The 27,860-nt window shown below is 42.3% G+C and overlaps 1 protein-coding gene across 1 annotated transcript in view; it reads left to right on the forward strand.

The window, feature by feature from the left end:
- Positions 1 to 25,955, forward strand: part of MAP2 (microtubule associated protein 2) — a 188,895-nt gene extending 162,940 nt beyond the window's left edge. The window contains exons 7-14 of the mRNA XM_009281067.1: positions 1,536 to 1,597; positions 5,670 to 5,855; positions 7,245 to 7,398; positions 9,649 to 9,992; positions 22,714 to 22,806; positions 24,354 to 24,435; positions 24,932 to 25,044; positions 25,740 to 25,955. Of these exons, the coding sequence (XP_009279342.1) occupies positions 1,536 to 1,597; positions 5,670 to 5,855; positions 7,245 to 7,398; positions 9,649 to 9,992; positions 22,714 to 22,806; positions 24,354 to 24,435; positions 24,932 to 25,044; positions 25,740 to 25,955 (1,250 nt within the window). The remainder of the gene's footprint in view (positions 1 to 1,535; positions 1,598 to 5,669; positions 5,856 to 7,244; positions 7,399 to 9,648; positions 9,993 to 22,713; positions 22,807 to 24,353; positions 24,436 to 24,931; positions 25,045 to 25,739) is intronic.
- Positions 25,956 to 27,860: the final 1,905 nt, after the last annotated feature.

The raw sequence follows: 27,860 nt of genomic DNA on the forward strand, positions 1-27,860 counted from the left end.
ACTCATGTTTCTTTAGTGGCTGTGAGACGCTGCTGCCATTGTGCCATCAGAGGAGTGTTTACGGTGGCAAGGCCAGGACAACTACCTGGCTATGAGCGGGAGTCACTATGTGATGCGCTTCTGTTCCTTGTCTTCAATTCCGGGGTCACCCCCTGAGGTAAAACATGATTGTTGTGTGTTTAAACTGGCAGCAGAGCCTGTAGAGATCTTTTGTTCAGATGGAGAAGTTGTGGTGCTTTCAGGTAAGACAGCACAAGCAGCACAGCTATTCTTTCCACTTCATAGTGATGGCTGGTTAGGGTTCAATACCAAGAGAAGGAGGAAAGAAGCTATTTGTGATTATTTAGAAGAGATGCAAAACAGACCAAAACCAGCAGTAACAGATGTGGTAAGATGTGATGCAGGAGGGCTATGCTGTACTTATCCCTTTTACAAATTCAGAAGAACTGAAGTACACAGTTATATATCCTTTTCCTCCTCACAAGTTTTCTCTCCTACTCCTTCAATTTAAAAAAAACAGCAATGAAATTATATTAAGAGGGCAGAACTAGAGTGGGAAGTGTGGCAGAAAACCAGGGATCTCCTCACCACGCCCAGGAACTGCACAGGGAAAGGAGAAAATTAATCAGTTCTATCCTGTACAATGTGTTAGCATTGGTTTTACAGTTGGAAGACAGTTGGGTTTACAGCAAAAGGTTGTCATCTGTGACCGCTGTCCTACTTCTGCATTTACTAAGGGCATCCTGGCACAGATGCCAAAAGATTTCACATCTAGGTTTTGTGTGGTAAATCACCTCCTGAACAACAGTGTTGGGGTGAAACTAATAACCTGCTTTCCAAAAAGCTGCCCCATTCCAAAACTTTTCGTAAGGATGGAATCTAAGTCAGAGGGAAAAATCTTACCTCAAACCATGTTGTATCAGATAAATGAAATACTGAATTAACATACTTGATGTCCCAGATGTAATCTGAATTGCTAAAGTCTGAGGGCTTAGTTGACCCATGGCACACTGACCTTGTTGACGCAACTAGGATGATAATTCAACAGTGAATCTCTCTCTTTCCATTAGGAATGTTGGCTAGTATTTTGAAAAGTGGTGATTTCAGGGGCCTCTTAAGATTTTCATTTGTGGATTACTTAAAGGAGCCTGATTTTTAGAGGACAGTCCTGAAAATCGGGATGCTATGGTGTCTGAGGATTGACGTTCAGAACTAGAGCCTCTTATAGTTGTCAACTATTTCTTGAACTTTTTACTGTAGTTTCCAGGCTTCTAGGATGATACAAAATTTTTTAGAAGATTTAGATTTAGATTTAGAAGATTTAAGTGTGTAGAATACTATTTTACCTCAAGTATGATGAATAAAGCACATTTTTAAGGCAGGTACATTTCTGCATACAGTTCACTGAGAGTAATTCACAAAGTAATTGCTTTGCACAGTAGTTCCAAGGCATTTAATTGTTCTAATAAGTGTACTAAGTGGAAATGCTTATTATTTTTGTTTTTAACTATCAAGTCTTTCTTTGGGTCTCTCAGCAGCAGGTGGTGAAACAAACCAGGCTCCTGGTGTATTTAAACAAGCAAAGGAAAAACTCTCAGTGAGTAAAATCATCTTATCGTTCATCTTTATAATCTCCTTTTGTCCTTATTTCAGATCTTTTTGTGTTAATTCAGTAAGTAATTGTGTGTTCCATTTAAAATTTATGTTCCATTTAGAATTTGTTTGCCATATTCATTATTCATTTAAAAGGGTAATTAAAACCATCTTTCCTGAATAACCTCTGAATTACAGTCCCGGGTAGTAGATGATGGCAGTTTGCAGATCCATAGGGGGCACACAGACTCCAAACTGCAGGAATTGGATGTTGTTCAGCATTTTGAGCCAGGTCATCCGCTGGGATAAACTGTGTACCTTGGCCCTTTCTGCAGCACCTGACTCGTACTGCCACCTTGCTCGATTGCTATGCAGGCACAAACCCTCCCCCAGGACTCACTGGATGTCTTCTGATGCACCGTTACATAGCCATGCATTCTGCAGAGTTCATGCCTGTGTAGAAATTATTGGCCAGTAGCATTTTATATGCGATTAAGTGCTTTCTGAATGGCCATTTCCTCGACTGCTGATTTCTGTCTGTGTTTTAACCTGACAGTTACATGCCCTGCCTTCAGCTGCTCTGCAGCCTGTTCTGCCCCCTGTGTCTGGCTCTCCTCTGCTGAGTTTCCCTCAGCAAATACTGCAGTGCCTCTCCGCCCTGCTCCCATGCTGACCCTACGCTTCCTGTCCCACCACTCCAAAATCACCTCCTTTCATTATTTCCTATGCAACTGTTTTTTACATGACACTGACACATGCTAATTCACATCTGCAGCACGACAATACTTTGTCATTGTTAGCCGTCATTAACAATGAAGAAGTTCCTTAGGATTCCTCTGAATTTCCTAATACATTCCATGGCTGATTTGTTTCATCTGTTTAACCAGATCATCAATTCTTTGGGGAACAAAAAACTCTGTCTTATAAAGTGCTGCACATTATTTATGAATCATAAGAAATGGTTAATGATGATAGCAGCATAACTGATCGGAGGCTTTGGACGAGCTGTGAAATTTAGACCTGAATTCAGCCATGGATTCTGGGATTTCATGTGGTTTTTCAGGTCTGACCCATTTCAGCTCATAACTGGGAAACTGATTGAGCTTCTTTACTAGTACAGTTAGAAATATCTGGACAGGTTTCCCGTCTGAGTCAACAGTATGGTTTATTACTGTCTTGTCTTGGGGGGTGATCAACACTTGCACAAAAGAAGTCAATACTAGCTCATTTTCAGTCATCTGTGTTCATGGAGTGCTCTAAGTACAAGCACTGCAAAATCATTCTCTGAAATTATCTGCTTTCTGTACACCTTTCTTATTCCTGTCCTTTACGTTATGGCAAAGATCAGAAGTCTGTCCCCTGCTTACTTTCTCTCCCTGTTGCCACACTTCTCTGATTGCCACACTCACGCATCTTGTGGACATTTTCTCTTCTGTGCCTTGGCTTCACCTCTGTCTTTATAAAGACCTCTCCCTTTTTGTTGTTGTGTTTCTTCCTGATTTTCAGCTTTTATGTCCTTCAAGTGCAGCCTTTTCCTCTCTACTGGTAATGTTAGATCATCCAACCCGGTCAGTTTTGTTATCCATCTTCGAACTACAGTTTACATACTGCTTTGCAGAACAAGTTCAGGAAAGGCTAAGCAGTTCCATCTGCTGGAAGGAGCTGTGTACCTGCGGTAGCGAGATGCTGAGAACATTGGTCATGTGTTAGGAACACCTCTGAAATAAAGTGAGGTTGCTGCATCCCAACTTCAGCAATCCCTGGGTCCTGGTCAGGGTTACATAGCTCTTTGTCCTGTGGATAGCTGGTACTTCCAGCAACATGAATTATAACAGAGGTCAAAGGTAGCGTGTTGCTAACAGAGAATAAGAATAGTTTTCTGGGTAAAGCACAGGCAGGGATTGCAGCATGTGGTTTCTTTGCTTGCTCTACCAGCCTTGAGCATGTCACTGAAATCTGGTTGGGCCAGATTCTCCTGCTGTTATGGATGCTAAAAAGTGCCTTGCTCCCTAAATAACACTGAGGGGATCTAGACTGTGATAATCTTGGAGCAGTGCATTAGCTCAAGGTCATGCCTTTTCCCCAGCTGTTCCACTGAAAGATCTGTCTTGCCCATCTTTAGCATCCCCATTAGATGCACATATTCCCGGAGGACACTGTATGCAATATGAGTGAAAAGGACGAGGTCTCTACATTGTGCTTAGAATCTTAATCTGTAAGAGTTTTCCAGTCTCATTAGGGGAAACATTTTGCATCACCTGCAAGTTGAAAAACGTGAAAACCACTGAATGAACATTTGGGCCTCAAACTGTGCATACTTAGTTATATCTCAAGTTCAGAAAACCGGGTGAAAGGTGTTTGCAGAATGTCTGCTTCTTGGAGCCGCCCAACATAGATACCCTGCTTCCACAGAGTTTCAGCATCAATAAACACCTTAGTGGATTTGTAAATATGGCCCAAAGTTTCACAAGTGGATGGGACCCATAAATTCAACTATGACAAATCAAAGTTTGGAGAAGCCTGTGATGTGACAGAAACACATATTGTTCAGTTTCTGTTTAAAATAATTATTCACTGATTTTATTCTGTGTATTCTCAGACAGTGAAATAAGTATTAAAAGAAAGAGGCGTAGATATGTTGCAAAACCCATTCTAGGAATATATTCTTGCTAGTAAAGCACTTCCATCCTTTGAACTAATTTCTTGTCTTGCTCAGTAGAGCTCCTTGATATGGATGATGATATCCAACAGGAGTCTTCTCAGCTGTGTTGTAAGACTGGAATTGTGTGTTACACAGTTCTGCAACTCTTAATCGTGTTGATGATGTCATGGATGACATTCAGCACACCGGCCTCAGTTTTCTGTAGGCTGGGAATGTAGCCTCAGCCAGATGCCTGTTGGTAGAGAGCTGACAACCCATTCTTTTCTCATTTTCTAACAAAGACAACTTAAGGAGTAACTCAGACACCTTTTCTGAACATTGAGAGAGCCTAGGTGACTGACTTAGATCAAATGCCACATTTTTCATGGCTAAAGTTCTGTACCAAATCCCATAATTACAGGCCCATTGGGATTGGTCCTATGTGTAACTTCATGCTTGTATGAATACAGAGAGAATCAAGACTACATTGCCAAGATAACAACCTTGCAATTGTTTTTTGTAGTATCAGTTATACCCGTGGGAGGAAAAAAAAGTGTTGCTTAAGCAAGTAGCCCTATTCTCTTTCAAGGAGAAAGTAGTTAGGTGCTCATAAGTGTCAACAAAGAATTTTCAATGTCTTATTGATGTTTAATTGTTCTTTCAATGGGGTATTATCATTATTTAGAATCAGACAAGTATCTGATCACAATGACATATCATGTCAGCCTTTCAACCATATATGGGTTTCCTCATCCCAGGACTCCACATCGTCTGTCTATAATAGAGTGACACCAAATGCATGGAATACAGTGTTTGGGGTGCATTAGGGATTTCGTGTGTACACAGTGGCACAAGAAGCAATACTGTCATGTCATTCTGCTATTGTGGGAATACTGGTGTAACTTTGTTTTTACGATTCCCACTGTTTTATTCTTTGCTGTAGGCTGGAGGGATGTATTGCAAAGGCACAACTTGGTTTTAAAGGACTAGGATCTCTTGGTGCTCCTGTAGTTTTGCACTTGCTTCTAATGCAGCCAACCAGCAGTTGTACCAGTTAAATGCCATACCTGGCACCAGTTTTGTCCTATTAACACAAGACAAAAGTAGCATCTGCAGAAAAAGGCACTTCCTAGAATCAGTAACTCTGTCCAGACCCAGATGGTTTCAGTCAAACAATACAGAACTAAAACTTTCATGTGTTTAGTGGTGGATTTGGCAGTGCTAGGTTAACGGTTGGACTCGATGATTTTAAAGGTCTTTCCAGCCTAAAATAATCTAATACTCTACACATGTCAGAACTGCATAGACACCATTACCAGACACAGGAAAAGTATTAATTCATAGCTTGGCTTTTTTTTTTTGGTCCATGTTGCATGTGTTTTCCATTTGTCCAGTTTCATGTTGTGTTTTCTTTTGTTTGTTTTCTCATGACTAGACTGCCTCTTTGTCAAAGATTCCTGCCTCAAAGTCTAGAGCAAAGTCATTGCTTCCTCCAAGACCCAGCTCAGCTTGCTCATTAACTACTAAAAGGGCCACTTTTCTCGATACAGACAGTTATTATGTACGGCCTTCCTCAGCAGGCCCAAGAGACTGCTTGCCCTACTCAAAATCAGATGCTAAGGTAAGGTAGCAGAGTTGGTAGAGAGAGTTAGCTTGGAGATGTGTAGGTGAATTCCATGGATCACAGTCTCTCCCCACTGAATTTGAGTAATTCTCTGTGAAGCTTATGTGGGATTACTTACATCCAGTGGCAGGAAAACTGATTATCAGGCTACAAGATTTGTGCTACGAAATGGATAAAAACAAAGGAGATTCTCCAGAGGAAACATAAGTTAAATAAGTTATAACTAGAAGGATGTATCTTCTTTCTATTGATGATATGGATGCTGCTTCATTGACTGCTAAGAAGTTGCACCCATTTGCACGTGGGTAAGTGGAAAAGAACAGCAGTACTAATTTGCCTTCCAAGTTTAAAAAATGTAATTTTCAACCAGTTAATATTCTCTGAAAACAGATTCAGTCCCCAGTGTAGGAGGGTACAGTTCTAATCACCAGCAATAAGGGTGGAAGCCAAATGCTCTAGGAACCTAATTTGGTCTATGCATGGGACCATGTTGAAGAAGTTGCAGTATAAATTTAAAGAGATGTTTGGCAGTCCATCCTAGCTTCCCCATGTTTACATTTCACCTGTGTTTCAAATCTACTTGATGCTGAGTTGATGACTATCCCCATTTAAAAACTGTTTTCACTATTAACTTTCATTTTCTGTGTAACGCTATGCTTGGTACGTCTTTTACTGGTTGGGACCATCATCATATTTACCTTTGGGAGGATTATCTGCTTATGCAAGACTGCCTTTGGCTGCCCAACCTATAAGTTTAAAAATATTCTAACATACATGTCCATTGCTCTAACCCTGGTAAAAAGAAGGTATCTGCTGATTTCAAAAAGTAAAAAGATGAGTATGGAAGGAAATAAGAGAAGACACCAGGATTAATACTCCTGCACTCAAAAAATAAGCTGTAGCTAAACATTTTTCTCCATTAAAAAATTACAGGTTAGTGTTTGAAAATGCAAAAATCACACATCACCTAACAGTATAGTGTGGGGTGTATTCTGCGCACCAGTACTGCAGTTATTTTGCAAGTAAATTTACATAAGAATTTCACACCTGAGTTCCAGAGAATTTTTTTACTTTCAACTTGCACTAAAAAATCGTTGTTGCTTATTAAGAACCAAATGTGGAATCCATCCATATTCAGATCCAAGAGTATCTGTATTTGTCTTAAGTAGCTCAGAAGATGACTATTGGGTGTTTTGATGCATTAAAGAAGCACCAGGGAGCTAAGCAGAGCATGGGAGGTGGCTGGATCCCCACAGCTTCCTGTGTGAGTAGTAAACTGGACCCATAGGGTGAGGTTTCCCCCTCTGTATATAGGTTGAGAGAAATCACAGCCCAGAGAGTGAGTTTTGAAAACTAAAACTTCCTTTTTTATTTTGCTACTATTAGGATGGAGTAAGCAAGAGTCCCGAAAAGCGTTCCTCTCTACCAAGACCTTCCTCTATCCTTCCTCCTCGAAGAGGTGTATCAGGAGACCGAGACAGAGAGGAGAACTCTCTCTCCCTCACAGCTTCCCTTTCCTCTTCAGTACGACGGACCACCCGTATGTTTTTTGCATATTAACCCTCTCCTACTGCTGTGAATGTCTCCTATCCTTGTTAGATTTGTCACATTGCCATAGCATCATGTATCCCTACCTTTTACACAGAGGGGTAGGTGTGGGGTATGCTGTTGGAAATCAGAGCTTCACAAACTGTTTTTGTTCAGATACCAAGTGCTGAGCCGCAAGGGCTTGAAACCAGGGACAGGATGCACCCTTTCCGTAGTCTGCAGTGCCCAGGACTGCTGTTCAGACTAATTGCTAATGTTAGAAAATGCCTTTGCAGGGAGCTCAGAGCTGGGTAAGATATTTAACACGGCATTTACAAACAGCAGCAAGAAAAATGAGACAAACCTGAATTAAGCAATATAAAATATTTTGATGGGTCTTGGGAAAGTGAACCTAATCTTATAGTCATTAACTTGCTCTTTCACAGTAATGATCTCCCTGTACTCTAATCCTAGGGTGAAAACTCTGCTGAGAATTGAGATGCTAGCTAGTGGAGTGACTCATTGCGGGAAGTTAGGATAGTAAACCAGCAAGGTCCTTTTATGAGGACCAATGTTATCAAATCACAAGCCAAAAGAAATTACAGGACAAAGATAATTTTACCAAATACCCCCAGAACTTTTAGATAGATTTGCATTCAGCCCAGACCTCAGAACCTGGACGTGGCTCCGTGCTTTCCAATAGGAATTCCTCTGGTTTCTCTCTAGAAACCAATCTCAGCCCCTTTTAAGACAGCTTAAGGGAAGTAGATGATTAAATTCTACAAAAAAAAGTCCTTTGAAATTCTTGGGTGATGCTCCAAGGGTAAAATGGAGACCCTTTGTAAGCAGAGTGACCCCCAGCTGGCACAGCAGCCCATTCTGCTGACTAGGAGTCAGAGGCCATTGAGCATTTGCCAATGTGCTGAAGGGCTGGGGAATGAAAAACAAATATACCAAAGCTGCAGGGAGCTGGAAAAAAAAATCATTCCCTTTCTGTCTCAGTTGGTACAGTGAGAAGGTTCTGATTTAGGGTTGGTTTGGAAAGAAAGAAACCATTCAGGGAAACTGGAGGTGAGAGTGGAGTATGTTCAATCTGTCTAATGAGTCATGTAGAGCAAAGAGTTTCTCCTGAACTCCAGGGGCAGCAGTGCATTGCATTTGGTCCACCACCATTAAACAAACAGAATGATTAACAAATAGTTTAAAACAGATTTTGATTAGTCCCACTGGGTGCTCTAGAGAGGCCCATTGGATTTATAATTCCTGAACATTTTAAAGGTGAAAACAGGTATGCACCCATTCGGCATTGCGGTTCTCAGGCTTTGGGGGTTGGTTTGGTCTTTCTCTCCCTGAGTATTCTCAGCAAAGTTTTGCTTTAAGCAGCATATGGAGATATTTCGCCTTCTGTTCATTTGTGTTTGAGAGTTACCAGCAGAGCTGGCTGCAGAAAGCACAATGCCACTACTAAACTGATGCTTGTGCTCAGTGAAAAGGACTGTCAATGCCATAAACACTGAATGGAGCTGCTACAAAGTATTACACTACTTATTTCTTTTTAACTTGTGTGCAGATGTAACTAGAATGTGACTTTTAATCAAGGTTGCCTTCTGTAATTGCTTTCTTTCACTGCACTAATGAAAAATAGCAATTGAACATGAGGGACATCTGCCCATCCACACAACAAAGCTATGACTTGTTCATCAGCTGAATGCTCACCCAGGGTTCAGCTGCAGACACCAGATTACCAGCAGTGCTATGTGACCAGCAGCAGCCAGGCACTCAGAGTCTTAGTTTCAGGATTACAATCAGAATTTTCCCCACTCCCTAGTTTAACGCCCAAATCCATTGAAATTGGTGACAGCATTCTTACTGGCTAGTCAGGTTGTCAGATCAAGTCCCAAAGGTTGGATTCCAAGGGTGCTTCTAGTCCTTTCCCCAAGACGGAAATTGGTGTGATATTGTGCCTTGTTTAGTGAGCTTTGCAGGAAGCATAGGTGTTGTGGGAAGCACGCCTGTGTTACAGCGCAGAGAGCTCAGTCACTATGTGGGTAGTTTACCAGCTCAGGCACATGTGACAAGGTAACTCCTGGCAGGTTGATTAGCAAAATAAGACACAGAGACAGACATCCAGCTGTTCCAGCACTAGCACAGCCATCTTAGAGCTGTCTCTCGCTTGGCACACGGGGGTGCAGTCTTGGGAGGTACAGAGGGAAGAACAGCTGTATTTCTGTGGGTCTAATGCTGGTTTTTTTCTTGCATGTAGGATCAGAGCCAATTCGTAGCAGAACAGGAAAAAGTGGAACTTCTACCCCCACTACTCCTGGCTCCACTGCCATCACTCCAGGGACACCACCAAGCTATGCCTCCCGTACACCAGGCACTCCAGGGACCCCCAGCTACTCCAGAACCCCACACACTCCTGGGACCCCCAAATCTGCCATACTGGTACCTACTGAGAAAAAAGTTGCCATAATTCGCACTCCTCCTAAATCTCCAGCCACTCCGAAGCAGCTACGAGTTATTAATCAGCCTCTACCTGATCTCAAGAACGTCAGGTCCAAAATTGGATCAACAGATAACATCAAATACCAGCCCAAAGGGGGGCAGGTAAGGATTCCACTCTTTATGTTCATCCATATGTGATTTAGTCTTGTGTGCACCTTTGGGATAGGTATGGGATGGGAGCCATTTTGAGTTGCCTTGCAAATGCTGCTTCTATTGTCCATATACATTGGTTGTTTAAGTGATGTTAAATGGCAGGGGCCAGGACAATCTTCAGAAAGGTATTTTGTCACCTGAAAACTAACAGTGCCTCACTGAGATCAGTTGGAAAATTTGAAACAAGAGTTTGCACTCCATGCCATAGATATATTTCAGCCTGAGTCTCAGCAGTTACTGCTTAGCCTTCATCAATACCAGCAAATGAAAGAGATTTGTTTTAATTCAAGCAAGTTCAAACTCAACCTAGATAGAAGTTAGCAGGATTGAACAGCACCATGACCTTTTCCTGTGTCATTTTACGTGACATGTGCATTGTGTTGGGTGAGGGTTGCAGCCTCCAACCTGGTAGATCCACCCCAAGTTAACAATGATGGGAGGGGACAGATATTAGACTTAACTGTTTTTCTTGCTGCAGGGTTTGAATAAGCAGTAACAGGGCTTAAATTGTATAAACTGGAGAATGTATATAAAATAAGAAGAAGTGAATGCGTAAGAAGGCAGATGAGAATTTTCTGCTCTCACTGTCTGAAAGAACAAGAATTCAGGGACATGTTGATGTAATTAAAAGCTGAAAAAAAGAGATAGTTTCATACCTTGCAGAGTTATGCAATGAAGAGCATTGTCATGAGGATTGCTTTCGGATAAAGACTGAACATGTGCGTAGGGTAGCAAAATCCCCTGTTACTACAGACAGAACTTAGCAAACTTTGGAAGGACAGTAAACATGTAGGCTTTTAAGCTAAGCAGAAGCTTTTGGAGACTGAAGAAAGATCAGATAGGAAGTACCATAAATCTTCCTGAGGTATGGTGTTTATATCTTCCTCTGAAGAGTCTCTGCTTGATGCCCTACCAAGCAGAGCTATGGCCAGAGCTGGAATAGTCTTCTCTCATTTTTGGGCAATGCAGAAATGGTAACACAGATGGCATTAAAAGCCAAAATTATGTTCAAGCAATTTGTTTGTCTTTCTATTTGGAAGAACTGTTGTTATAGCTTACAGGATGAAGCGGTCCATTTAATTAATGTTTAAAGAGTTATGAAACCATTTATAACCTGAAAGAAATCCTATTTTATTTAGAAACAAAGAGGCTGAATGAGGAAAAAGAATATAGCTTACCAACATTTATGCTAAAAATATGGATAGCCCAGTCTTGTGGGTGTAAACGATTATGTTGATTTATTTTTTGTAAAAAATAGCTGTGCATTTCATATTGATTCTGGACACAACCCCACGATGAAAACACCCAGTGCCCCCAGCTCCCTTTTACTTCCCTGAGATTGCTGAGTTACAGCAGTGGCAGTGTGAGTGCTTTATGAAAGGTTCTTCTCAACTACCTCCAGGGACAGAACATCAGGGTGAGTAACGTGCTCCCCCATTCAGCTGTCCTGAAAACAAGACATTTCAGAAAGCTGGGTTGCACAGTGTTTCCAGATCAGATCCTTCTATATATATCTGAGTTTTGGAGTACAGAGTGGAACATACCCAACAGTGAGGTTTGCCTAATGCTGTCTCAGAAAAAAATAATAAATTGGATCAAAACTTAACATTGCAATCCTATGCCAACCCTATGCGGGTCTTCCAGAGATAAAAAAACAGGCTTATATATTAAACAGTAAGGTATCTCCTAAGCGTTGATCCTGTTTTCATGGTAAGTTAACACATTCAGTGCTTTGCAGGATTTGGACAGTAGCCAATTACTCGGATAAAGTCAGGAAGATAATGCCTCAGCAAAGGTTCTTCTGCCTTTATCTTGACAAGTGTCTGTGTAATTATTTTGTATGGGAGTTCAACTCCCATTTGACATATTGCGTATCAGATGGTCAGGGTGCACAGGGGCTCTAGGAGGCTTGGAACACAAATTCAGGCTGTGCATCTGGATTAGCATTCCTCATAACAAGCCCAGCTGCTGGACATGGGGCTCAAAACCAGCACCATGTTAGCCTATCCTCCTCCTCCCTGTTACTCTCTGTGGACTGTAACAACCGTACAAGACCAGGGGGCCGCAGCAAATTGTATTTCTTTGTAAACACCATGCCTAGACAGCTACATTTCCTTAGCAGTTCTAGAGTTACACGGAGTCTTTGCTGGCTAGTGAAGAATGGCACAGCAGTTGGCATTTCACTCTTTTGGGGATCACAGGGGAAATCTGCTGGGTGGACATAATGTCACTGAAGCTAAAGCATTTTTTAATTCCCAGTGGTACGTGGCCACTGAGCTATGGGTTGGGCAAAGAGAGACTCCCTGAGTGTTTCCTTTATGTCTCCTTTATGCCATAGTTGCTCAGTCTAGACAAGAGGTTTTAGGATTAATTCTTTTCCAATTTCGGCAGTTGAATTTTATAGGGTCTGTGAGAGGAACACATGAAAGCTAATTTCATTTCCTTGTGTCTACTCACTTCTTTAATGTCTGGTGGCAGATATTGCACTGGCTGAAATGAGCTGTTATCTGCTATCTGCTTTTAGTGATGATACATGAAACAAACAAAAAGCTGCTCAAGTTTTATAACCTGAACTGGAAGTGCCGATAGCAATAACCACAGGAAAAACAAGCAGACAAATAGCCACCATATATCTGGACAAGTTAAGTACATAAACATGACATGCAAATCACTAAAGGAATACAGATATGCAGCCCAAAAGTGTCATTTGGAGACAGACTATCCTTTTACCAGAGGCATATCTGAACCTAGCACAAGGTCTTTTCTTAGCTTACAGCTGTCCTAGAGAAAGCAGCCGCACTCCGAAACTGCCAGAGGCTGAGGTGTAGAAATGAAGAAGCAGGGGATGTCTGAATGCTAAATAAATCAAGAAATGCAGTGCTTCAGCCTTGAATTTCATCAAAAACTCATCAGACAGCAGACTGATTTTACTGCAGGTCTGACTTGCCAGCCACAGAAACAAAGGAGAGAAATCGCTCCACCTGATGGCCGGGGGGGAAGAGCATGCTTCTAGGGGAAGAAGCAAGCTAACTTTGCACTGCATTAAGCTCCTACTAGGAATAGATGGCTTGAGATGTGTTTAATTGGTATTCTGCAGTCTGGAGAAATGAGGGCTTCTCCGCTCTGTGATGCAGCCAGTAGGTGGTTGTCTGGTTTTCTCTTTATAGTAGAGTATGGTAAAATGTATCATTCTTGGCAAACCTCAGAGGTGACTTGCTCATGGGTATGTCTGCTGGGCTTCAGATGGATTTTCGCACCGCATCAGCTGTGGAGGAAATGCTGTGCTTTCAAAAGTAACCCATTTGCATCTGTTATTTCTCAGACAGCCCAAGGGAAGCATGGAGAACTGGGGGAAGGGGTTGGAAATCTGTTTCAGATGCCAAGAATGGAGTTTTTCTTTTCTGCTCGGACTTTTTTTTTCTTCTTCAAATTCTGTCTATGGATGTGGTTTGTACCATATCGGAGTACAAAAGTGCACCAATTGAATAATTTCATTACTGACCAGGCAGAGTATTTATAAAGCATCATAGGCCAACAAAGGATAAAGCCAACCTAGATATATTTTAATTTAATCTTAAAATGTATGCACCAAAACTCAGCCATGAGCAAGAACTTCAATGGATGTGAATCAGCATAGCTTCATCGAAGTGAATGGAGCTGTACAAACTAGAATGGCATGCATAAGGTTTAAAATATCACTAACTATAGTAACAGCCAGGCACCTTGTAAGAAGTAAGATGACACATAGAAAAATGAAATACCTAAGCCATGTTGAAGATTGAAGTGTTCCTTGAAGGTTTTTAGGAAGATTAAGAGAGACCTTCACCATCTTCCCTAAACTGTAGAAAACAAAGTGCATTTAGTCGTGGGTCAGAAAGTCTAAATAAATTGATGACACAGCTATTCAGTAGAACCTGTCCAGAAACCACAAAAATGCTGGCAAGGAGAATAGGCATCTGTATTAAATGATAACAGAGACAGGCACAGGGAAGGATAAGACATCTCAGAGCTGGGCAGAGGAGGAGGCTTGGATGGATATCTGTTGTCTTCTTTGCACAATTTTTTGTTAGCTTCAAAATCGGTTTGGATGGCAGGAGAGATTCCCCCACAGCACAGCCCCACCCCCCATCATCACAACTTATGACCCAGTCTGCAGAGAACAGTAGGCTCCTGAAGTGTTCCGGGCCTGAGCTACAGCCTGCCAGGATGCAAAGTCAGTGCAGAGACAGACAGGTCTGGTGGCCTACCAAGAGCTGAGCACCTCCTGGGAGAACTGCAGGTCAAAAGGGTATTTAGCAAGTTCCCCTTGAGATGGCATCTTATAACTCCTCTTCCTCCTGTTTCACATGTCTTTGCTCCATGTTCCAAACACTGATGATGGCCCAAAAATTAATCTGAAGATCTAGATTATATGCTATCGTTGCACTGGTTGATGAAGAGTGTCCTAAAAGGTAGTGGAGAATATAGGCTTAACAAAAAGTGCAGTCTGAGTTGTTACTGGGTCCCATTCTGTCTCCCATCTCCTTCTGGCACATCGTACGCTTTTTCTCCAATCCATTGTGATCTGTGACATAAGTGAGCCAACGCGTTGAGAATGTCCCTGCTCAGGACAGTGATGAACATAAATGAGCTATAAGGTTCAAGCTTTGGTGCTTTCCCAAACCAGAGCCACAGGAGGCAGCTGTTTAGGGTGGATTGATGTTGTAACATGGCTGTTGTTAAAGTGCTTAGCTAATGAGAGACTGGAAGGCAATTGTTTCCACACTGTTAGCTGCATTCATTAGAATAAGTTTGTGCATTTACCAAGTCAACAGTTCATAACTGTAAGATAAATTCATCTCTGTCAGTCTGCTTTTGTTTCCTTTATAACATTCCTGGTTTTGTGGATTTACAAGACATTTGAAGGGATTTGTTCTGGACTGAAAATTAGAAACTAATTCATCCCTTGTTAATTGCAGATCTACAAATGCAAAGAGAACTTAGGAGTTTCAGGCATAACTTCAAAACTCTGTCACAGCTCAAAACCATAATTTTTAAATTTTGGAAATTTAGAATTTTGGCTGATCATTGCAGATTGTACAGAAATAACATCTTGCAGCTCCTGTGTTCAGACTGCACTCATTTAATGGAAGGTTTGCCCGAGTACAGTCTGTACAGTTAAGCCTTGAATTATTTTGGATAAAAAGCAAGATTCTTCTTCCTGACTCATATTTTAGAAAAATGAAGCAATCGTTGCCAGGCTCTAGCAAGTTTCAGAAAGTTTCTTGAGGAAAGGTGTTTGGTTGGTAGAAATGAGCAGGGAATTGGGACTTTCTGTCCAGATCTGACATTCACTTTCTATGTGGCTAGGACAGAGTAACATCACTGCTGTGCCTCAACCATCTGTAAAATGTGCAGCACGCTCATTGAGGACAAACTGTGAACTACAATCAGGAGGGTCATAAGCTGTCTGATGGGCCTCTAGCCAGTAACAAAACTTCCATCGACTACAGTAGCCATAAGTCGATGCTTCTCCCTCTTTTGAAGGCAGTTAGCAGCAGTGCACTGATTTCTGCTAGTTGGATGGGGTGTGTTCGATCTGTCTAGCCTAGAGTTGAAAGTATGACTTTCCGGAGGATTCAGTATCTTTCCACCGACTACAGTGGCATCTTAAGCGACCAGTTCCAACTCTTAGCTGGCTAATGTTAGAGACAAATCCCATCCGTGACATACCATACGTTGTTGGTCTCTTAGGGGAGAAGCTGTATTTTTTTCTGGAGTAGATTGAAATTACCAGGACATAAATTCCTGTGAAAGTCTGAGTCATCCCAGCAGGAAGTTCAGCAGAGGAGGCATTTTCAGCTGAGCTCTAACTAGTCTAGATTTTGGCAATAACATGGGGAAGGTTGTTCTTTTGGGAAAAATGCTCAGGCAATACATAATCTGGATCAGAGCTCTTTAGTCATATAATAGTGTTCTGTCTTCCATGGAAAGGCGAAGAAAAGAGTTTATTTTGCTAGATGGGAAAGGGCAGGAAAGGAAGGGATAAAAACCTTAGCTTTTATCTTGGAAATTTGGATTTGAACAATAAAAAGAAATGCTAAGGGACATACCTGCTGAGCTTTGGGAAAGCCAGCTTGTATGACGAGATAAACACAAGATATTGTTTTGAACTTGAACTGAACAACTTAATTTTCTCCATTATGCTGGAGTAAAGAAAATCCAGACATAGTGACTCAAAACTCATCCCTTCTTAAAGATAAGGAAACTGATTTGAAAACTGCGATATGTGATGCTAAACACTTGATACTTGACGCTATTAGTACTCTTTCCGCAAGTAGGGACTGTTGCCTCTAAAATTTAAGTATCAAACCCTGTAGTTTAGCAAAATCTGGTTGGTTTTTTGTTTAAGGGAGTACTAAAACAAGGATCCTGTGTTAATTAACTGAATTAATTGAGCTCCTAGGATCTTTTTTATTTGGTGTGCGTGAATCTCCTTCAATTTCTTTTGCCATTCTTTTGATCAGCTCCCCAGATTTAGTGAGGATTATTATTACAGAACACGTGTCACAGTTCATCTGACGTGGACCTTGCACTTCCTTGAGCTGTGTGTTAAATTCAGCTGTTGTCTCTTGACTGTAAACTCTTCGGCATGGAAAGTGGTCATTTCGCTTTGTATTTCCCAGCACAATTACACAAAACCTCTCAGTGTTTCTCTGTAGGCCTTTCTCCCTTTATTGATAGGGACACGCCTAGTTCAGTGTGGCCGCCTTATTAATTAGATGAATACAGTGATTTGCAAATAGGTAGAAAGAAGCTTGTAAATCAGCCATCGTTGTCCTATGCAAGTACTAAAGACATGGCTGATCACAAGACATCTCTTCTATGTTACTGATACTTCCCATTGAAAGTACCTATTTTCAGTTGTCATTGTTTCACCATTTAACTGTTCAGGCTGAAATATTACATGCTCAGTGTCTGCCTCTGGGTATGTTTTTAAAAGTCAGAAATGAACCTATCTTGTTCACCTTTTGCTAAGAGCAAGATGAGGATGATGCATTATTTTGCCCATGCTATGTCCAGCACAGACTTTTATTTTGAATCTCACTAGCTTGTAGGCTGGCAGCTTCACTAGCGTGTGTATCCAGTAATTTCAGGAGTGCAAAGGCTGAACATGATCGCAAGCCCTGTTTGTAGATGTGGAAAGTCTGAGGCACAGTCTTTCTCTTTAAGGACTTTGCTAGGCCAAATAAATACTCTGCCCCCTCGCTGTCCTCTCCCTGTAGCCTCTGCCAGGAGCATGAAAGCTGTAGTATCATCTGTCCTTGGCAGCACATAGATTTGGAAGCACTTAGAACTGCCTCTTGATTCTAATGAGGTTTTAACCTTAACCTTGCTTCCTATGCAAGACCAATTCTTGTCTCACTCAATCCCTGTGTTAACCAGGAGACCAAAAACTGAAATAATGTCTAGCTGTGTCAAATCACTGTGATGCTGTGGTAAGTACAAAGAACCTGCCCTCTTTGATGAGTTGTTAGGAGTCTGGGAGCTTTTCCCAATATCACAGCCCCAAAGCATGTTCAAATGGCAAGTGGAGCCAAGCTAGAGTATTTTTAAATGCTTTAGGCACATTGTTTGTGGTAGAGCTTCTCAGAGGCCATAATTGCAAAGCAGGGAGAGCATAAATCATCAGCTTCTTGGAAAATATATTCAGAGCCTGTAATTTTATCAACATCACAATTTTTGTTCTTTGAATATCTTTGTCTTGGTGTGTACCAGGGTAGTAAGCCACAGGAGGGAAGCTGTTTATGGATTCTCTGCCCAGATGCTGATATGTTAGGGGGTTTCCCTCTTGTTGTGAAAAGCAGCTGAACTGAATGATTCTGGGCAGCAACAGAACATAATTCTTTTTCTTTCCTAAGCACTTTTCAATCATTGATGTTGTCTTTAGCACAACTGTGAGGCACAACTGAACTAAATTCTCTCTTGCATTTCTTTGCCTTCCACTCAGTGTTTCTACAAATTTTTGCTTATCTTGAACACAGTGGTGCAGTACTGACAGAGGAGAGTCTGCTCCAGGTCCCCAGACTGGAGGCTGTTGTACATGGAGACTTTGAAATCCAAACTCACTTTCTGTGAACAGCCATAGGGAGGCATATATCTAACTGGGAGATTCACAGGTATTGCCAGCCTGTCATGTCTCTTTGTGTTAGCCAGTGTAACCCAAAACATCCCCTGTGATCTAGTGTAGATGTTGCCTTTGGACCACAGCCCCTTCATGTTTAGATTGCCAGTCGGGCCACTATATGTAGGAAGGGAGTTAGAGTTTACCCTGCTGAGTGCAGATCAATATATGCCTCCATTTAGATGAACTCTGAGAAAAATACCTTCAACACTTGGTTTCCTAGCAGGCTACCCATAAATGCCCTGCATCTCTTGATGCTTTGACAGACAGCATTCAAACAGCACAGAAGGTATTGGAGAACAGTGTCTGATTCCTGCTGGGGACTACCTAGAAGTAGCGTGAGTCAGTGAGGCTGTACTGTGTGTACGTCGGCACACAGTCTGCCCTGGACTTCACTTCTGGACTACTGTTGAGGAGTCATCAGAGGACAGAGTGAGGGTAAGGTCTGTAAAGCTTCCAGGACTTCAGACAGAAGCCATTTTTATCCTTGGGCAATGTGGTTTTGTGGAATAAACCCAGCGTTGTCTGTAAGGCTTAATTTTTCCACTGTGGTTTAACTTCACATGGATATGACAAATGCTGAGGAACCTCAGCTTGGTCCTGATCAAAATACTAATTTCCAGGCCCTGTCCAGCATACCTGGCCAAACCAGCATCCGATCAGAAGAGAATGTACACATTTCAGAATGGCAGGTCAGCACAAGGGTTATGAGGGAGCCTGTCTTGTTGGGATGTTTAGTGAGTGTGAATAGAAAGCAGTCCCGTTTCTGCCACAGACTAAAATGTTCCCTTTCCTGAATGAGAGCATGAGCAGGCTTGATCTTTCATTTAATGTGCAGCACAACTGAAGTGCATATATGTACATCCCTACCACACCTCCACCCCCACACAAGAAGTACATACACACTCAGGAAAACAGAGACCTTTCTGGTGAGTCATGGTGTTCATGCTGTCTCTGTCGCAGGCAGCTGCATCATCTAATTCCTTTCATCAAGTGCCATCATAAAAGTTTACCATTTTCTTGTTGTAGCTCTGTTCCCCTGGGAGGCAGTTCCAGAGCCTCCCTGCTCTGATAGTTACAAATTTCCCTCTAGATTCCAGCTTCAAATAATTCACAGTCAGTTTACATTCTTTGTTTGCAAGCCAAAGTTTCTCTTTAGCCTAAATAGTTCCTGTCCCTCTCTGGTACTCTTCCTCTGATGTTTACAGTCTGGTTTCTCAAAGGAAACAAAGCTCGTGCAGTCATGCTGTCTGGCTGGCAGTCTCAGCCTTCCTCAACTCGTTTGTAACTTGTTGGCCCATTTCAACCAGTGCTGGCAAGGGAGCAGGGGTTAGAAACACAGGTGATCCCTCCAAGTTGGGTGATAGTCATTGACTGGATACGAAACGGATACTCAGCAAAACACTGTCATTGGGGGAAAGGCAATGATAACTCAGCCCCTTCTCCACAATCAGACAGAGACAACAAACAGCTGGCCAATTGTGTATTGGCTTCTATTTGCCCAGTCTAGCAGACCTGGGAGAAAGCTTGGGAGATATTGCTGGCAAGAGGGGATAGGGCTTGCTGAAGAATATAGGATGGAGGGATTAAGCAGTTTAAAGCCTTAATCTATAGGAAACAAGGCTCCATTAGTTTGTGGAACACTTAGTTATAGAGGGCAGTCATGATTTAAATATGTGCAGGGGTATTGATATATTGCAGGAAAGGGAGAAGCAGATCATCAGGGAAAACCTGGATCAGTGCAGTTCCTCCCTGTGCCAGATGACCAGCAGAACACATCCACATCACTCAGCTCACTTCAGCCCTCAGCATAGGACATAAATGATACATAAGTCTCCTGCAGGCCCCACTACACAGGGACACACTTCACCCAGTGAGACAGAGAAAGTAATTGAGATGATTGGTCCTTTACATATCTGCTAGCCAGGTCCATGGGCCATGAGACTCATAAACTGTCAGACTTCCGGGTGCAAATCAACCTTTAGGCCCTTGATCAAAGGCACCCGCTCAACTTATCACCTTGCTTTGGATCCATTTTTAAGCTACAGGCCCCCAGTCCACAGCGCTGAGGTCTTGTCATGACCCCTAAGTCAGCATTTTCAGAGCAAATGCATCCCTGTGGCCGTGGCTAAGAGGTGCTGCTGATCCATTGCTGAGAGAGATGTGCTCAGAAAGTGCTAGGAAGGCTTTTGGTTTTGCCCAGTTGTGTCTGGCCTGAAGCTCCCTGGGAGCCAGATCTGACTGCATATCTGACGTGTGTTTCTGTAACTGATGTGACACCTGTCTTGTATAGTACTGGGGTACATTTTTAAACCAATAGTATGTTGAGAGAAAGCACAAGCATAAAACTCTAAAGGCATTTGCTTTCATGTTTCAGTGGACTTTGGTTTAGTTGGATGGATTAAGCAGATAGGAGAGAGAAAGACAGAAGTCAGTTTGCCTACCGAAGATGCCCTTCTGAAGGTGACCTACCAATTGTGGAGTTTTCTGGTGCTGTCATCCTCCTTATTGCTGAGTATGCCATCACCACAGATCTTTACCTATTAAAGCGAGAGAACGCTTAACATCCTAATAGTTTGACTGATGTAGTGGTTACATTATATGTAATGAGGGGGACCTATGAACCGTCTTGCTGTGAAGAAATTCTTCACATTAGCTGCAAAGTGTGGCCCTCTTGAAAATTTATTCTTGGAGTTTACTGAGCTTAAGTCACTGAGCTCCAGGTGCTCAGTGCCAGAGGATTCAACTTGTTATCTAAAATGTGACATTATCCCCACTGCAGGAGCCAAGAGCTACAAAATCTGATATCCCTGTAAGGGGGAAAATAGTCTTTTCCTAGTCTGGAGAGGTGAGGCACAGAGGGAGTGATTTGTCTCAGATTTATCAGGGAGCCTGGGGCAGTTTGAGGACCTGAAGCAGAAACTGCACAGCACTCTTCTTCCTCCCACTGACGACTTCAGCTGGTTTGCAGCTGCTTTGTGTTCCTGGAGTGGTAAGAAGCCTCAGTAAAGTACCCTGGTGTATCTGTCCTTCTCTCTTATCTCAATATCGGTTAGTCACTGTAGGTTTACCTACAACAGCAGCCAACAGGAGTGTGCTAAGTAATATGCCAGTGAAGGCTCTACAAGTGCCATTTAGCAAAATGAATAGGTAATGCCCAAAATTCCGTGGCTTTCTGTAAATTCATATTGTATATTAGTAACGTAGAGATAAATAAAATCCAACATAACATTTGAATAAAGACTTCATATTTAACCCAGAGAAAGAATATGCTGCATGGGTGGCACTCTTTAAGTAAGTAAAAGCTCCTGGTGCAAAGAAGGCAGGTGCAGCCTTGGCCAGAAACACCTTCTCACACACCTGAAAAGCCTAACACTAGTGAGCACAATCCCCTGCCCTTGCTCAGAAAGAAGTCTGGAAGTGGTGTCACTCAGGTGTGTGCCCTGCACCCGGTTGTCCCTGCCTACTGGTAACTGCCATGCAGCAGCACATCCTTCCCAGGGAGGACAGTCATTGGTGGCACCTGAGTTCTGCCAGGCGGAGGAACTGCTTTGGCATAGGGGTCAAGAAGGGGGTCAAGCACGGGACAGCTTGGCCTTCTCTTCGCAGAGTTCACCTCACTGTCATATGCCTGCAGTGCATCTGTGGCTAAGGTAACATAGAAAGAATGTGGGCTCCTCGCATCTGTAAGGGAGGCTGGCACCATCAAGGGAAAGTCGGGTACTTGTTCTGCCAGAAACAAAGAGCACGGGGGAGAAGCACAGTGCTGCTAGCACCAGAAAGTTGTGACCAACTTTATGGGCAGCACCAGAAATCAAGAAGCAGTGATTGCAGCTGTAGGTTTCCAGATGCTGCTGTTTTCTGCATTGCCCTTTAGTAAATGACAGTAAAGAGAGAGAGCAGTAGAGAGCTCTGACTTCAGTTTAATTAATTTTGTCAGTCCCCTTTCACAGGACACTCTGAGGGTCTGTTGTATGAATGTAGCTGCTGTGATGGCTGTATGGCAGAATGAGGGGCGAAATACCTCAGGATTTCAACCCGTGCCTGAGCTGGCTGGATCTGGGATTTCTGCATCAAAGGCTGGAGCGCTGAGCTGTGGGAAGAAGGGTTTCCATCTTCTCCTTGTGACCAGTTCAGCAGAAACACTGGCCATCACTCAAGAGAGCCTAGGACAGGCTGTCCAAGGACTATGTCCAGTCCAGGCAAGCAAGGAGTTCTTTGAGCTTTTCAGGGAAAAGCCACCTCTCACATCTCCCAGTATAAAAGTTTTCCCCTTTGTATTTCACCACCACTTCGTGAGGTAGAAAAAAGAGCAGCATAGTGCATTTACATATGCTGTGTTAACATACTAAGCATACAGATTGGCGTGGTTTGCTTTCTCACATTTCAATACAAGTGTCAGAAGAAGGAGTCACAGCAGGAGGAAAAGTTACCCTGGTTCCCTTGACCTGCACCCTGGTGGAGTGTGTGTATGGTATATAGTAAGTTACCTCCGATTCCTTTTAGGTTAGGATTTTAAACAAGAAGATCGATTTTAGCGATATTCAGTCCCGGTGTGGTTCCAGAGATAACATCAGACATTCTGCAGGGGGAGGAAATGTAAGTAGTACAGACACCCTGTGAACAGGCATCTCCACTGTGGTGACCCACCTTGCACAGCCAGACCCCTCTGTCTCCCTTCCTCTGAGCGCTACTTTCCTTCTTGTTACTGTTTCACATGTGAGTCTGGCCTGGTAGTTGTGTGAGCCCTGTGTATGCAGTGGTGGCCTCCTGATCTTTCTCCACAGAGCACAACACGTTTCCAGAACTTGGATGGGAAAAGGAAATGAGAGAAGAAGGGTTATCTCTAAACGCCCAAGGGTGCTGGCAGTAAAAGTTCAGTGTGAGCCAAAATGGTTCAGTACCTTTCATGAGAGTGGCCCAAGAAAGTTATTTCCAGAAAGAGACACCAGCTCACAGTGAGACTTCAGCCTCACAGTTGGTCATCTTCTGGTGTGTCAGTCCTTCCTCAGCTGACCTGAGAGGAAGAGGAAGAAAAATAAAACGTAAGGACAAAGAAAGCTCAGAGAGTGTGATCAGCCAGCGTGCTGAGTGCTAATGCTAATGCCACAGCATTATTCCAGTGTAACAAACTGAGGTTTCTCAGGGTTTGACCAGACACCCATTAGTTCTAGCAATCACGCTGGAATAGCTTAAGGCAGCTCTGACCCCTCTGATGGAAATGATCAGATGGAAGAGCTGATGGTGTGGGCATGTCTGATCCAAACAGATTCAGTACAGCCACCAGTGCTGGCTTAAGTCATTGCTGGTGATGTGAGCAAACCAGTGGCGTTGCAGTCATCCTGGAGCTCCTGTCTGGCCTGGAGGGGCTGCAACTTCTTAAGACCTGCTAACACAGTCACTGTGATTATGGGCCGCATCTGGGAGCTAGCTGGGAGCACAGCAAGGCGGGAGTGTCACTCTGTGGCTGTTCCTGAGCTGGGCTCAGCAGAGTCATGGCAACGCAGCCGGCAGCAGGGCACAGAGCAGCAGGAGGAGGGAGGGTGCCTGTGCTGCTGCCTGGCTGAGCGGAGCGATGCCACTGCTATCTGGTGAGCACCATCGAGCAGGCTGGCTGAACACTCAACCAGGCTCAGGTACAGCTGCAGGAGTCACATTTGTAGATTCATCAGATTCTCCATAGTGGATTGAGCTGAAATGCATACCATATTTAGATGCAGAAAAATATGAAACAGATGGTAGAGGAAAGAAAACAGTCACTGAAATATTCCTAGTTGCCAGGATGCACATTCAAGAGCAGAAGCAAATGGGATGGGTCCTGCTGCATGCAGGGCTTCGGAGCATCCACCCTGAGAGGAGGCTCAGAAACATTTTAGAAAGAACCCACAAGCTGATCTGCTTTGTCCTTCTCTTCTTTTTGCTAATAGTAAAGCTTAACCAGCTCTGTCCTTTCCCTAGGTGGGAAGGAAGCTTGCTGTATTAATCCAGGTGTTTCCTCCTTTGTGGCATGGTCTGTTTTCCACTAACTGTCTCTCCTTTTCCAGTGGTTTGCAGAGGCTTGGGCTCTTCCTCTGCAGGGCTTGGCTTTTTATTTATTTCATTATTTTCATTCCTGTAATTTGTGTGTGTGTGTGCACTTTTGACAGGTACAAATTGTAACCAAGAAGATCGACTTGAGTCATGTGACTTCCAAGTGTGGCTCGCTCAAGAATATCCACCACAAGCCAGGTATTGTATGAATTTCTGGGATGTGGGACAAAGCAAAGACCTAATTCTGTTATGGATGATGCCATTCTCTTTTATAGTCCAAGAGAAAGTAAATAATACACTTTGGTAATAAAAATAATATTCTTAACTAAATATATAAAGACATAAAGGTATGGGACCACCTATTTTAGAGAGTCAATAAAAAAATAATGCAGGATGCTGCTGCGGCATAACATCACTTTGATAAGATACTGAAATGCAGACTGAAGATAGCAAAATACTTAAGCATGTGCTTAAATCCCATGAAAATCAGTAGGACTGCAGCACATACATAGGGTTTGAATATGTGTTGAAGATTTTGTATTTTACTGAACTTGCAGTGTGGTATTCTGTGCTTCTTTAAAACCATTAGATCTCAACTAAAAGGGAAGTAACATGAGTGCACCTGTGTGCATCAGGCCAGACTTTCGCCTGAGCCACTCCAGCCTCTTAATCTGTATTTCCTTTTTCTGTGTAGGAGGTGGGCGTGTGAAAATTGAGAGCGTGAAACTGGATTTCAAAGAAAAAGCTCAGGCTAAAGTTGGTTCACTGGAAAATGCCCACCACGTACCTGGCGGTGGTAATGTCAAGGTAAGGGGACAGCCGTCAGAGAAAAGGCTACCACTGTGCCCCTGGCCCAGTGAAATTATTAGAGCTGTGAATTCCGCAATGGCCCTGAATTGAGTAGGAAACGTCTGTTTGTTCTCCTTCAAGCACACTCACATGCCATTTGCTCCCTTTGGAATTTGGAATGACCAATCTCACATCCACATCTAAGCTGAGAGTGAATCTTAAAGTGAAACATCCTGTAGTTTGTGCGCTGGCTTTCCCCCTAGAGATAAACCTTGTTTGGGACCGTTGTACAGCATAGGTATGATCTAATAAGTTTGTAGTATGGATATCCCAGGGGATCAGGGCTGCTTTGTGAAACAGGAGGAAGACAGCTTGAAAGTAAGATCACTCCACAAACATTTGTAAAAACATATTTCAAAAACAAATCACAATGCCCATAAAACGTCTATTAAGTTCATACAGCTAGGAGCAATGGTACTGCACATTAAGGCATCCATCAGAGACGGAAATGGTAAGAGAATGTAACATAGTAAGTCAACGTATATTAAACAAGGTGAAAAAATCTTCAGTTTCAATTATTCTAAGGAGTGAAGAAGCTTCAATCCTTGTAAGAGTTCTTAAAAGTAAACAAAATGAGACCCAAATGATGATCTCCAACGAGATAATTTGGTGAATATATATAATGTGTTAAATTCTTTCCTTTCCTGGAGCAGATTGACAGCCAGAAGCTAAACTTCAGAGAGCACGCTAAAGCTCGTGTCGATCATGGGGCTGAGATCATCACGCAGTCACCAGGCAGGTCCAGCGTGGCTTCGCCACGCAGACTCAGCAATGTCTCGTCCTCTGGAAGCATCAACCTGCTTGAATCTCCCCAGCTTGCTACCCTCGCTGAAGATGTCACAGCAGCCCTCGCTAAGCAGGGCTTATGAATTTGCTCATTTTGCATTGTATGAAGTAATAATATTTAGGCATGAGCTCTTGGCAGGAATGGGCTCAGAGCAGGTGTTACATTCATTCTTTACCATGTCTAAAACTAAGTCGCATCCCAGGACTTGTAGTTACCATACACTTAAAAAAACAGAAAAAAAAATTAAATAGATGCAGAAATTGGCCTGATCTCCATTTACAACAGGAAGACACTGGCTTTATATGGGTATACAACTGCAGTATGTTACATTGGACAATTATTGTTGCTCTGCTCTGTCTTGCATGGAGTACCGTACTATGATAAAATGCATTTTTACCTTTCATGTGCCTGAAGGCCATCCACCTCTTTCTGAAAAGCCTTGTTAATATCCCAAGTTGCTCATTTCACTGTTCTGTTGATAGATGGGGAAATAAAAAAGTTGCCCATTGTAAGTTATTATAGGTTAAATTAACAGTCTGCTTACCAGAAGGAAGGGCATATAGAGAAATTCAAGTTTAATTAAAAAAAATGTGTTATTTTGTATAAATAAGTAGAACAAAAGTTGAATTAAGTTATTAACATTTTTTTGGACCTGGTTAATTATGTCAGTGTATAGCTGAAAAGCCAATAAATTATTTAACTAATAACTAAAAATAGTAGTTGAAAACATTTGAACCGTGCTTGGGGAAGTGACGTAAAAAAGCTGTTGAAAGCAAGCACTTCCACCCCAATGGACTTGTGTCTGATTAGAAAGTTGGTTAAGCGGCTAGATTTGTGTACGCACCACCGGTTTCACATCCTTTCCATCTGTTTGATACAGTATTATAGATATATATATTTCTCTGTGGCCATTTGTGATACGCCCTCCTCATATACTTGAATATACTACTTCTTTATTCACAGTATCTGTGTCTCTTGCACCCTTTGGTGTTGCAATTTTAGGTATGTAAAAGTAGATGTTAGCAGGGTTTTTTTTCCCTATTCGTAAGAATACATTTAAAAAAGATGAAAATTTTAGCATGAAGTTGCTTTCTGTAACAACTAAAAGCCGTGACCCTGTTTTAGTGCCAGATGCAAGTCTCTTCTGTGATGCTAGAAAAAGGATTCCTTTCTTCTTCCCTTCCTTCCCTTTCTTCACAAAGGTATGATTTTTGTGGGGTCCAGACATTTGTAAAAGGGTCTCCAAAGATGGCTGAGTTTGGATTCTGGATTTTTAAAAAATCCACAATAGTTTGGTTCTGGCTTTTTTTCTTTCTTTTTCTTTTTTTTTTTTAAACTCCTGTAGTAACAGTGAATGGTAGATTTATTTATTTTTTTTCTTTTGCTAAAGTTGAAACACAGAAAAAACTATTAAGATGTTGTTTCCGCTCCTTCAGTGGTGTCTTATGTATACACTCAGGCACTCAGATAACAGCGATTAAACATAACAGAGATGCCTGTAAATTATAGAACATGAATAAATAAAATGAGCTCCCTAGACTGGGTTGCCATGGCAATTCATCCATAAATAGGGCATCTTAAAATCTGAGCAAAGTGGGATTATATTGACTATGAAACGTATTAGAAAAAGTATGCATAAAAGGTAAAGGGCAGAGATATATAAACAACCAATCTAACGGAGTTACCTGTGAGAACTCCAACACTATCTTACGGACACTAAGAGGACACTGAAGGTAATATGGTAGTATTACTCATCAGCGGATAATAATCTGCTGATACTATATGTACAGTAGACATTATGAAATGACCAGTACATTCTTGCAGATTCTTTGATCTTTTCCTTTTGAAATCTCTTAACTAAACTTTGCACTGTCAGTTGAGCTATACTTGATACATGTATTAGGTTAACATTGTGTGTTGGAAGCTTTTGATCTGTTCTTTTTCCTTCTTAATTTGTATGTGTGCGTGTGTGTGTTGGGGTTTGATC

Source organism: Aptenodytes forsteri, unplaced genomic scaffold (genome assembly GCF_000699145.1).
Source record: "Aptenodytes forsteri isolate BGI_AS27 unplaced genomic scaffold, ASM69914v1 Scaffold340, whole genome shotgun sequence".
Lineage (NCBI taxonomy): Eukaryota > Metazoa > Chordata > Aves > Sphenisciformes > Spheniscidae > Aptenodytes > Aptenodytes forsteri.